Consider the following 13,910-nt stretch of genomic DNA (forward strand, 5'->3'; position numbering starts at 1 on the left):
AATGTATGTGTGTGTACGCAATACATGTCCGCGGAGCTCGTATATTTGAATCCAGTCGTTGTAATGAAATTCGTTTTAACGTAAAGTACGTGAATTTTGATGGTAAAGTAAAATTTGACATAAATTTGACAAGAGTTTTTACTTTTTTGTGACTTTCCCGGACACGCCTCCGTCTAACACGTCGTGACGCATTCACTGATTTCAAATAAAACTGACGTATACATCATGTGACTTCGATGGCCTAGAGATCATTTGTTGATAAGACTGGAATTGAATATTACCTCATCATCGATGCCATTCAGTGACGAGTCATGAATGATCGATTATCGATATCACCGTAGTTGAAGCTATGGCAACTAATTGATTATTAAGGTGTTCGGTGCGAACATCCTGCCTATTCTGCCATGCTAACGAAGAACGCCGTATGAACATTCCAGAGTCGCCAAATTTCCTTCGATAAAACGTTTATCATCGAGGAAATTTATGAATATTTTCCCTTGAAATTTTCAGGAACTTTAGTTGAAATTACGAGCAAAATTATCTGAAAAATTATCTGAAAATATTCATATGTTTAGCAGGAAATTCGTGTTTTATCAAAGGAAATTTGTCAACGCATTACATTTCATACGGGGTTTACCTTACCATGGCAGTATTGATCCTTTTCCAGAGGTTTAAATGGCAGATCAATCGATATATCTCAAAACATGCCATGCCGTTGATGTCATTCTTTTTTCGTCCGGCTCTTTTTTTGCCTTACAGTGCTACAATATAGACTTACGCCTTGATACTTGACGAGGTAAGCCATTGATCCCCCGTTCTGAATATCAAAAGCCTCTCTTCCTCAATTTTCGGACAGTGATTTTTTATCAGCTAAGTACACACATAAACCCACGTGGTTAGATTAAACGCATACAGTCCTCGAAATGGATAAAACAACTGCGGCTGCCACTACCAGTAAAGTTAGTCTTACATCTAAGACGTATTCTGCCGTGCTAAGGAAAAACGCCGTATGAGCATTCAGACGCTGCCATATCTCTTTGAATGAAAAACCAATTTTCTGGGAAAATTCTGAATATTTTTCCTCCAATTTTTCAGAGAATTTCGTTCACACTTTTATCTAAAAAATCTGAAAATTCCAAGGAAAAAAGTGCAGAACTTTCTTCAACAATATATGTTTTATTCGGGGAAATTTGGCAATTATTGAAGGTTCATACGGCGTTTTTCCTTAGCATCGCAGTATTATTTTCGACGTTACTAGTCAGAGGGGCGAGTAACATTCATATGTTAATCGGATGTACTTTATGCGGAGGGATGTGGACTATTTTAATTCGTTTATTTTTCGCACAATCTGGCAACGGTTTGCAAGATTATTACGGAGCAGTCGCAACGCGCTCAAAGAACGTAACGACAAAGTGTAAATTTGATCATATTATTTCTAACCTTACTTCTACCTTCTCCGCTCTCATTGCCTGTGAAACAGTGACGCAAAACTCCAAATCCGTAACAGGAAACAGTTTTTGGACGAACAAAATACCACTCATTTTTGGTTAAATTTTGTCGAGCTCACCCGAAATGAATTCTCGACATTTAATCTCTAACATTCTTTGCCTAGTTTGTTCATTCGGAATTTATAAATCGGTGAGTAGAATCTTCTAGCTCCAATCTATATAGTTTCTATTCTTTTTTGCTCGCATAGAAAATAGCAATAGGAACACATCCATATAGGGTCTTTTTACACAGGAGGTTTCTTCAGAGACATCAGAAAAAATTGGGCAACGTTTCATTAGTTAGGCTTATTCCCGTTAAATCCACACAATTCTACACAATTTTTCTCCAACTTTGATAACGCTAAGACGCTAACTCACCGATATTTATTTTGTGTAGGTCTTTTTGCCCAGTCGAGTTATTTGAGAGTTTTTAGGGGATCACACGAAAGTTCACTTACATCTTTACCTAATCTAAAACTTAGCTCCTGAATACATTTCTGACATTTCTTAATAAATATAAATTGTTAATTTAGAAACATGGATAGTTAAAGTTAAAATGAAGGAGTTGGAGGACAAGGCGCATAAGTGCAGTTTTTGAAAAAATTGAGGTATAAATGATTTCAAGTAAAACTAGTCTTTATGCATATTCTGTGAAAAATTCGCCCCCAAATTCAAATTTTTAAGCATAAAAAAGTCAGTTTGAACTTTCTTTCCGCCGCAAGGATTCGGGATCGGAAACTTCAAACACGTATTTCTCGAAAAAGCAAGAACTGCACTTATGCGCCTTTTCCTCCACGCCCCTCATAAAATCTTCTTTTATTCGCGCCATGCTGATAAAATACGTCTAGATGATTCTTGCAATTGATGATGATCATGCTTAATGATTATTGATTATTTATTTATGATTTATTAATGAAAAAATAGAAATGAATTTACGCAAAACATTCATAATCTAATGTCATACAATTTTCTTTTGTTACAGGTAAGAGTCACTTCCGTCTTGATGTCACAACATCATTTACTCATTGCACGTAAGACCCTGCCAATTTTACTTTTAAATCTTCTCTCCCTGGTTCTTTCTCGAAGAAGCAAAAACTGCCCTTATGGCCCTTGTCCTCCAAGCCCCTCAAATAATCCGTCAATCTGATGTCAATGATCCAAATTTGTTATTTAAAGGTTTCAGGACATTCCGTCAACGATTTTTGTCCGCGCACCTGTTATGTCCAGTAGTTTACGTCCGCGCGTAAAATTGGCAACAGTGACTTGGTCCAAGCGTTATATTTTAGTACGTATGTAAAATTATATTGACAATTTAGAAATGAGAAAATTGAGAGAGAAGGAGGTGTTGTTGTGGTAACTCATCTTTTAAATGAAATGTTACTTTCTTTTTCTTCCTTTGATTCATCTTGTTTAGTTGTCATTGGTGAATATTTGGTTTTGTTTCTATCCTTAAAAATTTCGATATGAAATATACCTTATAACTTTTTTTCTTTTTTTTTTGAAAAGAGAGAAAGAAAGAATTACTTCGTTTCTAAGACTTGGCAGATATTTGTATAACCTTTTCCAAGCGATGGCATCCATATTAATCTCAATAAGTAGTAGCTGTGTAGAAAGGAGGTATTCATAAATGATTTAGAGAGAAAATACATAAAGAAGCACGCAATCTTTGGTCAACCAAATTGTACATCGATCTCTTAGAATCAAATACGTCCAATTTTCAGCGTTTGATTGCGCGTACACCACGCTGCAGCACAAAAAAGTACAAAATATAAAAGAAAAAAATTAAAGTGCTATGAAAATCACTAAAGTTGACACGGAGCCACCTTAATATTCACTAAATACACATTTTATTTTCCTTTAATACATATCCCCTCCCCCATCAATTGAAATGAGAATAAACCATGCAGAGCGTGTAACATTTCAACATCTTGAGTTGAAAAACGCTTACTCCGCGAGTGTAAATATTAGAACCTAATACAGAGCGGAGCGGCGTGTTAGCAGCGCGAAACGCGCACTTTTTCCCCCATCAATTTAAATAAGAATAATTAATTTAGAGTGTGCAAACATTTCAAAATCATGAGTTGAAAAACGCGGACTCCGCGAGTTTAAAAATTAGAGCTAAAGACGGAGCGGAGCGGTGTGCTGCCAGCGCCACACGCGCATTGGCGCCTACAAACCTAACAGGGATACTTCACGCATTGCGCAACGCGTGAAGTATCCCTGTTAGGTTTGTAGGCGCCAATGCGCGTGTCGCGCTGGTCGCCCTCGCCCGCCGCGCCGCCGCCCGGCGTGCCACGGCGCTTCAAGCAACTATTTCGCAACAGAGGTGTTGTACAGTATCATACGAAATTGAAGGCGCTCCAACTTATTAAGAATGACAGGCACCATTTAAGAGTACGGAGCTTTCCTCGCAAACTAAATCAAGATACTACGGCACAAAAAGAGAGTGATACTCCAAAAACTCACCAAGTCCTAGCATCCGTATTTAATAACATTTAGCATAATTTTTGAATTTCATCAGAGAAAATAATGACTCGATTTAGGCGGAAAAATTGTTGAGTATGCCGTCAAGAAGATTGTATTTTGAATCAAGAATAAAATAGCTGAATGAAAGCGGGGTTCTGCTTGATGTAAGTGACTTTGGTTTTTATAAGAGCATCTTTTCTTCTTTAAAGAAGCATTATTTTCTTTATTGATTCCTAAAAAAATCTTCTCGGCGGTAAATTTGAGCATATTACTGCTTCAATGAAGTCATTTTATCCTCTGAAGATGTTCAAAAAGCATGCTGAACGTTATTGACAACAGATACTAGGACTTAGTAAGTTTTTCGACTACCGCTCTCATTTGTCGTCGTCACTCGATTTAATTTGCGAGGGAACTTCGTGCTTTTGAAAGATGCCATCAATTGGACTGCGTTTAACAGAAAGGAACCAAGCCACATCAGCTATTGCCAAATTTAACGAGGCAAATTCATTTTTTACAAGAGAACGTTTGTGCGGATTCTTTTGAAAATTTTAAGGAATTTGCTTCGTATTACGGAGAAAATTCACTGAAATTCACACGAAATTCCGCACAACCGTTTTCATGTGAAAAATTAAATTGCGGAATTAAATTTGGCAATAGCTGATGTGGCTTGGTTCCTTTCTGTTAAACGCGGTCCAATTATGATACGTTAGGATGCCTTCAGTCTCGTATTATACTGTGCGCAACTTCCGTGGCGAAATAGTACCTCAAAGCGCCACGGCACGCCAGCGCCGCGCCGTGGCGAAGTTATTGTACACAGGAAAAATCTAAGGACCTTCAGCTGAGGTAAATCAAAAGGTTCATCCGGTTCAGGTATAACAAGATGGGATTTTCTTGATAGATAATTAAGTCCTGTCGAACCAAAGAGGTGTAGAGAGTTTTAGTGAAAATTCCCTCATGGAATTGCCGCTCCCTCATTTTTACCAAAATTCTCAATCATATATTTTTCTCCGTTGAACCAAAAAAAAAAAAAAACCCAAAAAAAACCAAAAAACAAGCAAACCCTCATTCTTCCATGACATTATACATTTTCAACCGAAAACGTCGTGAGCAATCGTCGTTTGTATTTACAAGTGGACCAATTAACTTTGGGTCTCAATTGGTGAGTGGACCAAAACTCCCCTGCCGAAAAAAACGCGTGGACGTAAACTGCTAAGAAAAACTTGTGCGCGGACAAAAAATCATTGACAAAATGTCCTATAACCTATTTAAATGATCAGCTCGTTTGAATCGAGAAAACATTTATCTCATTTTATCTGTATCAAATGAATCGTTCATTTAAACCTAAAGTTATGCGTTTTATGCGGTTTCTCAGGAACAGACGACCAAAAGAGCCATCGGTAATTTTACAATCCCTGCACTTGACACCCTATATTCCACGATACCACCGGAATCCATCCCTGCTGCGGAGGATATAAAGATTGAGAAGGAAGACTTTGACAAAATCGTCAAATCTTCAGCCTACATTGATAAAACCTGGTTTATACGAGATGTGTTTGACCTACCGCGATATTCCGTTATCACAGGCCCCCGAGGTTTCTCAAAAACAACGAACCTGAATATGCTGAAGTACTTCTTCGAGCATGAATTAGACGCATGCTATAAAGCAAAGGATCCAAAACTTTCAAAAAAAGTACAAGCTTTCAAAGACAAAAAAGTCTTCACGGATGAGAAATTTTTCTGGCAGCACTTCGCAAAATACCCTGTCATCCATATCGACCAAAGCTCGGTGTCTGCGAAAAGCTTCGACCATTTTTTAAAAAGTTTCGTTAAAAACTGTATAGACCCGCTGGTGGTGAAATTTGGTTATCTACTGAACAGTACCGATGTCAGGCCGATCAGTAAAACCGAACGGTCGAGATTCGTGAAAGGCTATAATTGGACCAAAGAGGAGCTTCAAGAATTCGGTGCAGACCTAGCTGGCCTCTTGTTCCAGCACCATGGTACGAAACCGATACTCCTCATAGACGAGTATGACTTCTCCTTCGTGTCTGCACTTCTAGACGCGAGTGTACTAGAAAAAGACACGGAGGCTATTATGCAATTTCTCGGCACATTCGTCGCCGAAATGGTCAAAAACAACCACGACACAACTCGCGCTGTGCTGACCGGTTGTTTGGGCCTCAAACTGGAGTACGATTATTTCGGTGGGGCACCGATCCCAAACGTCCACTATCTGACGATTTTTGAGTCGAAGGAATTGTACTCAGCCTACGGCTTTCTCGAAAGAGACATCGATGAGTTAGAGAAAAGGTTCGCGATCCCACCGACCGAGATGGAAGTCTTAAGGTTGTATTATCGTGGATACAATGTGTATGAAAATATAAAGGACACGGCAGCGGTGCGACCGCCTGTATCGTCAAGTATGAAGATTTACAATACTCTGTCCGTCCTTCATGCACTGCGTGGGAGAACGATGGACAAGGTTTGGTCTGGGGGTCACATCAAAAAGCTACAGCCACTACTGAAGGCTGAAAAGTGGGGGCCCCATTTGGAAGAGTGCATGCTGAGACGCTGCAAAATCACAGTGAAAGGTCCTTTGAGGAGGGCGGAACTGATGGAGCTAAAAAAATCCCTACTTAATCCTGTAAATCCAAAAAGCGGTCACTTCATGTTCCAGCTACTTTTGGAATTAGGTTACTTTACAGTTGAAGAAAAGCGAGGTTTTTCTTACACTATCATACCCCCGAATTTTGAGGTCCAGACCATCGCTATGGACGAGTTCTACCACAGCAATTACCTGATGACGCGTTATGGTTTCACTTTGGAGGACGAAATGAACTATGTGGCGTCATTGGAGCAGTTGAGTTCTAACACGACGTCTTTGCATACTCTAGTGCGGTCGGTTCAGGCACTGTTTCGCAATTTGGTACCCAGGGACGAGACTTTCATGCTGGTGGTCTTATTTTACCCCCTTTTGAATTGCTCGGAATTCGCAACTTTCCGCATAGAGCAATACACCAGTCCGTCACCATCATCGAGGTTTGCTGTGTTCGCGCGACGGAGGCGCGATCTGACGGGCATAATGTTTGACATGAAAACCGGACCAGGGGGTCTTCAGCATCTGGATCGGGCTAGGGCTGGCCCGCTTTCGAATATATTCAAGCAGTTCCCTGATTTGAAGGACACGGTCGATTTGCGACTGGTCGCGAGTGCGAAGAATGAGGTGTACGGATTCTACAACTACACCGTTTTCAATGGGAATTCTACTTGTGAGCTTTGGCCGCCGCTGAAGAATATATCGCGTGTCGATAGCGGTATCAGGTTGAGGGTCAAGGTCAACTCGTCGATGTTGAATAAAAAGAAGAAAGCCGGAGTATAGATGCCTCGGAGTGTAATGCGCCTTCAGTTTTAGCACTTAGGCAAAAACTCTCTCTTCCGTGATGATTTAGTTGCCTGCAGGTTGACAATTTTCAGTTCAACTAATTTCTCAGAGAACTGCATGTGCAACGGGAAAACTGCAGAAATGAGTATCTCGTTTGCGGTGTTGCAGGCTTCCTGTCATATTTAGTTTTCTACGCGAAAAGTTATGAGACGTCAAATCATGAATACACTCGCAATTTTTCTTTTCAACGTGAAGAACATTCCGAAAAAATTTCAAGCTATGATGTTGGTTTGTCTTCCTTTAGAAAATAAAATAGGTAGGGCGCCCTGGTAAAAATTGGCAGTAGAATCTGTGTTCCAAAATACCATAGACCTACAGCCGGCTGAAAGATTTCCAATAGCTTCTACAGCCGGCAACACAATTTCTTATAGCCTTTTATAGCCGATGGCGACTAAGCAACAGCCAGGCGATAAAGTGTATGCTAAACGTTACTAATTACGGATGCTAGGACTTAGTGAGTTTTTGGACTACCGCTCTCTTTTTGGGCCGTAGTATCTTGATTTATTTTGCGAGGAAAGCTCCGTACTTTTGAAGGATGCCTGCCATTCTAATATGTTGGAGCGCCTTCAATTTCGTATGATACTGTGCAATACCTCTGGTGTGAAATAGTTGCTTCAAGCGCCGTGGTACGCTGCGGCGCGGCGCGGCGGGCAGGCGGCCAGCGCGAAACGCGCATTGGCGCCTACAAACCTAAAAGGGATACTTCACGCATTGCGCAATGCGTGAAGTATCCCTGTTAGGTTTGTAGGCGCCAGTGCGCCGCCGCTCCGCTTTGTGTTAGGCTCTAATATTTAATCTCGTGGAGTCAGCGTTTTTCAACTCATGACTTTGAAATGTTTGCACACTCTGTATGGATTATTCTCATTTTAATTGATGAAAAAATAGAGTAAAGGAAAATAATGTGCGTTTTGTAAATATTAAGGTGATTCCATACAAACTTAAGGATTTACAAAGCACACGAATTTCTACATCAATTTTCTTATAGCCTTTTAAAGCCGATGGCGAAAAAGCAACAGCCAGGCGATAAAGTGTAAAGCCCGGCGATAGGAACTATAGCCCGGCTGTATAATTTTTTATCGCTTCGTGTAGCCGGCCGTATGATTTTTTCCACTTTCTACCGCCAGCTATATGATTTTCTATCGCCTTCTTCAGTCGGCTATTAGAACTCCTATGGTATTTTGAAAACCAGCTCCTATTGCCAATTTTTACCAGGGCGGATATTTTGAAACTCCGCAACTGAGATACTCAAGTTTGCAGTTTTACTGTATCGTCCTGCAATCCCTATTCTGGCTGACAAAAGTAACACACATTGAAACTTGAACGCATATTTGATTCAGAAAATCTTTAATACGGGCATAAGTAAGTCATGGTTGACTTCAGTTCTCCGTCGTTTAGACAGAAGAGAAATTATTTTATCTTGAGTCAATTATCGATTCAGATGCCACATTGAAGATAGCCTGATATAATTATTTCTTACAATAGAGAAAGGGATAAATGGACTACATTCTGCTTACAAGATTTTACTATTTGTAGCTCATTTTTCAGAAACTTGTGCTATCAGTTTCACACAGCAGAGCGGTGCTCACTGCTCTCATGTGCGAGTCAGAAATAGTAGTTGTAAAATGTATAGTATGAATGAAAATTTTCATGTTCAGCAGCTTTTACCACCATTGACATTGATCAGAACGCGCAGATTCCATGTTTTGATGCGATAAATTCATCGCACCATATATTTTACGTTTTCACCTTTTCAAGTTCTTAGACATTTTATTAAACCAATAATACCTCTGAAAAGCATTCAAGTCACCAGATTAAAAAAAAAAATAAAAAAATACGCAACTCTAAGGCGATTTTTTCCACCGACATTCTCTCCATGAACTCGTAGTATTCATTTACAATGCTCCTAATTTAATGGCGCCAGATTTTTAAGTATGTTCTGTAATATGTTCTCGGCTTTATAACGAAATGTAATCTTTGGCGTCACAACATTAGAAAAAAATTTGCATGAGTTTTCTTTAGAATTTAGCATTTTAGCTCTTATAAATTTAACATCTTTATGGGGAAATCGTTTTTGCACCACACCGCTCCCGTCTTAATCTACCAAAAATTGGTTTATAAAGAATTTACAGCCCATGTCGTCAATTTTCGCTCCTCTCTTATTCACCCTCCCCCCCCCAATTCATGTCAATTAACCTTCCTCTGATGTTTCCCCAGAAATACGTGGCTGAGGATTTCACCATAAACACTACGGAATTCTACATAGTCTCAACCCTCCCATCCTACATTGACAAGACCTGGTTCATCCATGACCTTTTAACGCTACCACGCCATCTTGCCGTTTCTGGGCCGAAAGGTTTCTCCAAATCAACGAATTTGAACACGCTTAAGGCCTTTCTGGAGCTCGAGTTGGACGAAAATAACAATGCCATCAACCCAAGACATACACAAAAACTTCCCATGTTCCAGAACCAGAAAATTTTCTCCGACAAGACATTGTTCTGGCGGCATTTTGCATTGCGTCCTGTGATTCATCTTGATCTGAGGTCGGTGAACAATACCGCCAACTTTGATGAGTTCTTAAAATCCTTCGAGGTCAATTGTATCAAGCCCCTTGTTGATAAATTTAACTACGTGATCAACAGTTCGAATATTCCAGATTGGAAGCTGAAAAAGAAGCGGAAACTATTTTCGAAAGACTTTCCTGTGGACTAAAACAGATTTATCCAATTTTCCAGCAACACTTGTGGATTTTCTCAGTCAGCATCACAGCACCAAAGCTGTTGTCTTAATCGACAATTACGATTATCCCATTTCCAAATCTTACTTGGATCCACACATCACGGAGAGCGATTCCGATGAAATTATGGAGTTCATCGAGAGATTGGTTACCATGGTAACAAAACAAAGAAACACGTATTTATTGTTTCTGACAGGTATCCTGGGAATCGAGCTAGAGGGTGCTCTAAAATTACACTACGAAACGATATTCGATTCACTGTATTCAAGCTATGGCTTCCTTGAAGCCGACCTGGATATTTTAGGGGATCTATTTGAGCTTCCACCAGATGAAGTGAAAATTTTGAAAATGTACCACGGTGGGTACCGGCATCACGACACTTCAGAAAACGATATATTCATCAGAAACCCGAAAATAAGAATGTACAATACTTACTCAATCGTCACATACTTGCAGTCAAAACAATCGTCTATTCCATTCGATGGAGTTGATGCGGTGATACCACTACTCACACATAAAAAGTGTGGGCCCAGGTTTGAGCAATGCGTGTTGGACGAGTGCCATATCTTGGTGAGGAGTGACCAATGGGTCCAAAAGGACTTGCTGCAGCTGAAAATATCGCTCTACCCCGAGTCTAGAGCGGACTGCGATTTGGTCTTACGGTTGTTTGCGGATAATGGTTTTTTCTCCGCGAAAATATCGCACGAGTTGCGTACCTTATCCGTTCCGAATTTCGAGGTGAAAGTAAGGTTGATGGACTACCTCTACAAAAGCTCGTATTTGAAGGACCGGTACGGCTACTCAGAGCATGATGAGAGGAGGTATGTTTTGGCGATGGAAAATTTGGGCGAAAACGTTGCTACGCTCAAAAATGTGGTTATATCGGTGCAGAATCTATTTCGGAAGATGGTCCCGAGGGCGAGGAGTTCATGCAACCGGTTTTGTTCTATCCACTAGACGCAGCGGACTTCGCGTCGTACCAAATACAGAAATACACGGGTTCCTCTTCAAATTACGATATTTTTGTGAAAAGGAAGCGTGATTCAACTGGAATTCTGTTCAAGTTGCGATGTAAACCTGATGATCTAGGTCGTGCGGTGGAAGGGATGAAAAAATCACCACCTTCGGATGGACCATTCGACATGATTCCTGGCTTAAAAGACAGTATTGAATTACGGCTTGTTGTGACTGCAGAGAATAGAGTGTTTGGGTTCTATAATTATACCAGACTCGATGGGAAGTCAATTTGCGGAGCCTGGCAAACGAAGGATAATTCAACTCTGCACGGCAACAATGCAACTTCAACGAAATGTTGCCATGAATAATGAGATTATCAATTCTAAACGTCACAACTCTGTAAATACAACACAAGACGTATAATTAAGCGAATCTATTAATGGCCTGTTGGACAATTTATTGCTTGTATCGAAAGAATGAAGGCTCTTGATGTCACATGAATTTTATCAGAGTTTTTTTTTACACTGGAAACCCACAAAAAATCAACTTAAAAACGTCAAAATTCGGAATTTCAACACGGTCACTTTTAAGCGGGAACGGATCCGGTATTTTCGTGACGTCACAGCACATGGAAAACCTGGTTTCTTTACCGTTTACAATGTATTTCTCTATAGGGAATTGGCAGCCGCTTGATGAGGAAACCAGGTTTGTCATGTACTGTGACGTCACGAGTGTACCGGATCCGTTCCCGCGTGAAAATTACCGCTTTGCATGGGTCGGTTCCTAAAACAGCTTTTTTGAGTTTGGGAGGTGATTTTAAAATTTTATAACAGCGCCAGCGCTTTTCGTAAAATTTGCCATGAGAATCAGGCAGCAATTCGCAAATCCCTGCACCTTGCAACGGGCCTATTGAGTCCACAGACCTACGCGCTGAATTTGGAAAAATTCAGTAACAGTTACATATTTTTTTTTCGTAGAATATGCATTCATCTTCTTTAAATTGCCTTCAAAATTTCCAAAACATTGCCCGCCGATTATAGATGACTTACAGTAGAGTCTCGATTATCCGCGATAATTGGGACCGGAGATACCGCGGATAATCGAAAATCGCGGATAATCCGAATCTACGCAAGACGGCCGGAAAAAGTCATCGGAAAGACTGTATTTTGAAGGAATCAGTAAAGACACTTACCATGCATTAGAAAAGAATATAATTATTAACTAAGAATCAATTAACGTTACCTGTTAAACAAATTAAACTTTATTTCTTGAAGAATTTCTTGATGGAAGATTGAGTCATGGATTTGAACCTTTTTTCCACAAACCGCGGATAATCCGAATCGCGGATAACCGAGGCGCGGATAATCGAAGAAAATGAACTACAGTAGAGTCTCGATTATGCGCGAACTGGACGGAGATAACGCGGATAATCGAAAATCGCGGATAATCCGAATCTACGCAAGACGACCGGACAAAGTCATCGGAAAGACTGTATTTTAAAGGAATCAGTAAAGACACTTACCATGCATTAGAAAAGAATATAATTATTAACTAAGAATCAATAAACGTTCCCTGCTAAACAAATTAAACTTTATTTTTTGAAGAATTCATCAAATGGAAAAATGGTTTTTCCGAAGAGGAGAGGAATGACCCCGAATTTCTCCGTTCGGTCCCGGTCGTTTTCAAAAGAAATAGAATAAGTTAAAAAAAAAGTCCGCTCCACAGACCGCAGATAATCCGAATCGCGGATAACCGAGGCGCGGATAATCGAGACTCTACTGTACTTATTTTCTGCAGTTTATCCACGATTAACTCAAAATTAATTTTACGGCAAGTTATAGTGGTATTGTCGGACAATATTGTATTACCATTTTATTGGTAATCAATTCCCGGTAACTTTGCCATTTTATCTCGGTAATTCTGCCACAGTCGATAAAAAATATGGCGTTTTTACCAAGGTCCAGTAAAAATTACTGAGAAAGTTTCAGTAGGCAATTTTACCAAGATTTCTCGGTAAAATTACCGATTCCATAATTGGTAATTTTTACCAAGAAAAAACTGGGATCAAATAGAACCTTGAATTCTTGGTAATTTTACCCTATTCTTAGTAAATGCAACAATATTTTATTTCAGTGCACGCGGACGATTATTTTCCTACGTCAGCTTTCGTCCAGTGGCCCGCTTTGACGTCACGTCGTCGTTCCGTCGCGACGCGGCAACAATGGGCGCTACTTACGGCTTGGTGCGCGGACCCGTGAACTTTCGCCGTGAACGCGCGCGCGGCGGGTCGCAGCCGAGTCGAAAGGTCGTGTCATTTCGCGCACTCGGAGGTACAGCACCCCCCCCCCCCCCCCCCGCATTGCCCCTTCGCGGGCCCTGCGCTGGCCGCGGCCCCCGGACGAGAAACCGAGCGCCCCGGAGGCCTATCGATTCGGGTTCTGTAAAGTCCGGTTAAAACCCAACGCCACCACTGCCGATTCACCGCGAAAACTGCAATTAAACGAACATATACCTACACTGGAAAAAAAGTAGCTGAACCAGAACACATATAAAACCCACCAAGTTTTCCATAAGAAGAACTATTAATAAATGTCCTGAAATTATATTAGACATTAATCGAATTCTCAGTGACCAGGGCCGGATTAGCCTTCTCACAGTCTCGATTAATACTATGAAAGAAATTAAGATAGGGGAGTACCCAAAGGAACTAAATGAGAAAAACATTTACATTTACTACATTTACATTACATTACAATATATTTATTTATTTTTATCCTTGTGTTAGCAACTATAATGATTTTTAGAAAAGTAAAACTATTAT

General features: G+C 40.3%; 2 protein-coding genes across 9 annotated transcripts in view; both read left to right on the top strand.

Moving 5' to 3' along the window:
* The window catches only part of LOC109035187 (uncharacterized), a 228,893-nt gene that overhangs the window by 42,905 nt on the left and 172,078 nt on the right, over positions 1 to 13,910 (top strand). The gene's annotated exons all lie outside the window — the stretch shown is intronic.
* Positions 1,078 to 8,271, top strand: LOC140223748 (uncharacterized). 2 transcript variants are annotated; one of them, XM_072304684.1, is made up of 3 exons: positions 1,078 to 1,638; positions 2,470 to 2,518; positions 5,326 to 8,271. In XM_072304684.1, exon 3 carries the CDS (start codon positions 5,572 to 5,574, stop codon positions 7,330 to 7,332), a length of 1,761 nt encoding a protein of 586 aa, XP_072160785.1. In that variant the 5' UTR covers positions 1,078 to 1,638; positions 2,470 to 2,518; positions 5,326 to 5,571; the 3' UTR covers positions 7,333 to 8,271. The 2 variants fall into 2 exon arrangements, with proteins under 2 accessions (XP_072160785.1, XP_072160784.1); XM_072304683.1 differs by lacking the exon at positions 2,470 to 2,518 and having other exon boundaries at positions 1,080 to 1,638.

Source organism: Bemisia tabaci, chromosome 9 (genome assembly GCF_918797505.1).
Source record: "Bemisia tabaci chromosome 9, PGI_BMITA_v3".
Classification (NCBI taxonomy): domain Eukaryota; kingdom Metazoa; phylum Arthropoda; class Insecta; order Hemiptera; family Aleyrodidae; genus Bemisia; species Bemisia tabaci.

Coding starts and splice junctions, on each gene's coding strand:
- LOC140223748 (XM_072304683.1), top strand. CDS start 1,573: ATGAATTCTCGACATTTAATCTCTAACATTCTTTGCCTAGTTTGTTCA. Junction 1,639..5,325: donor CATTCGGAATTTATAAATCG/GTGAGTAGAATC, acceptor GCGGTTTCTCAG/GAACAGACGACCAAAAGAGC.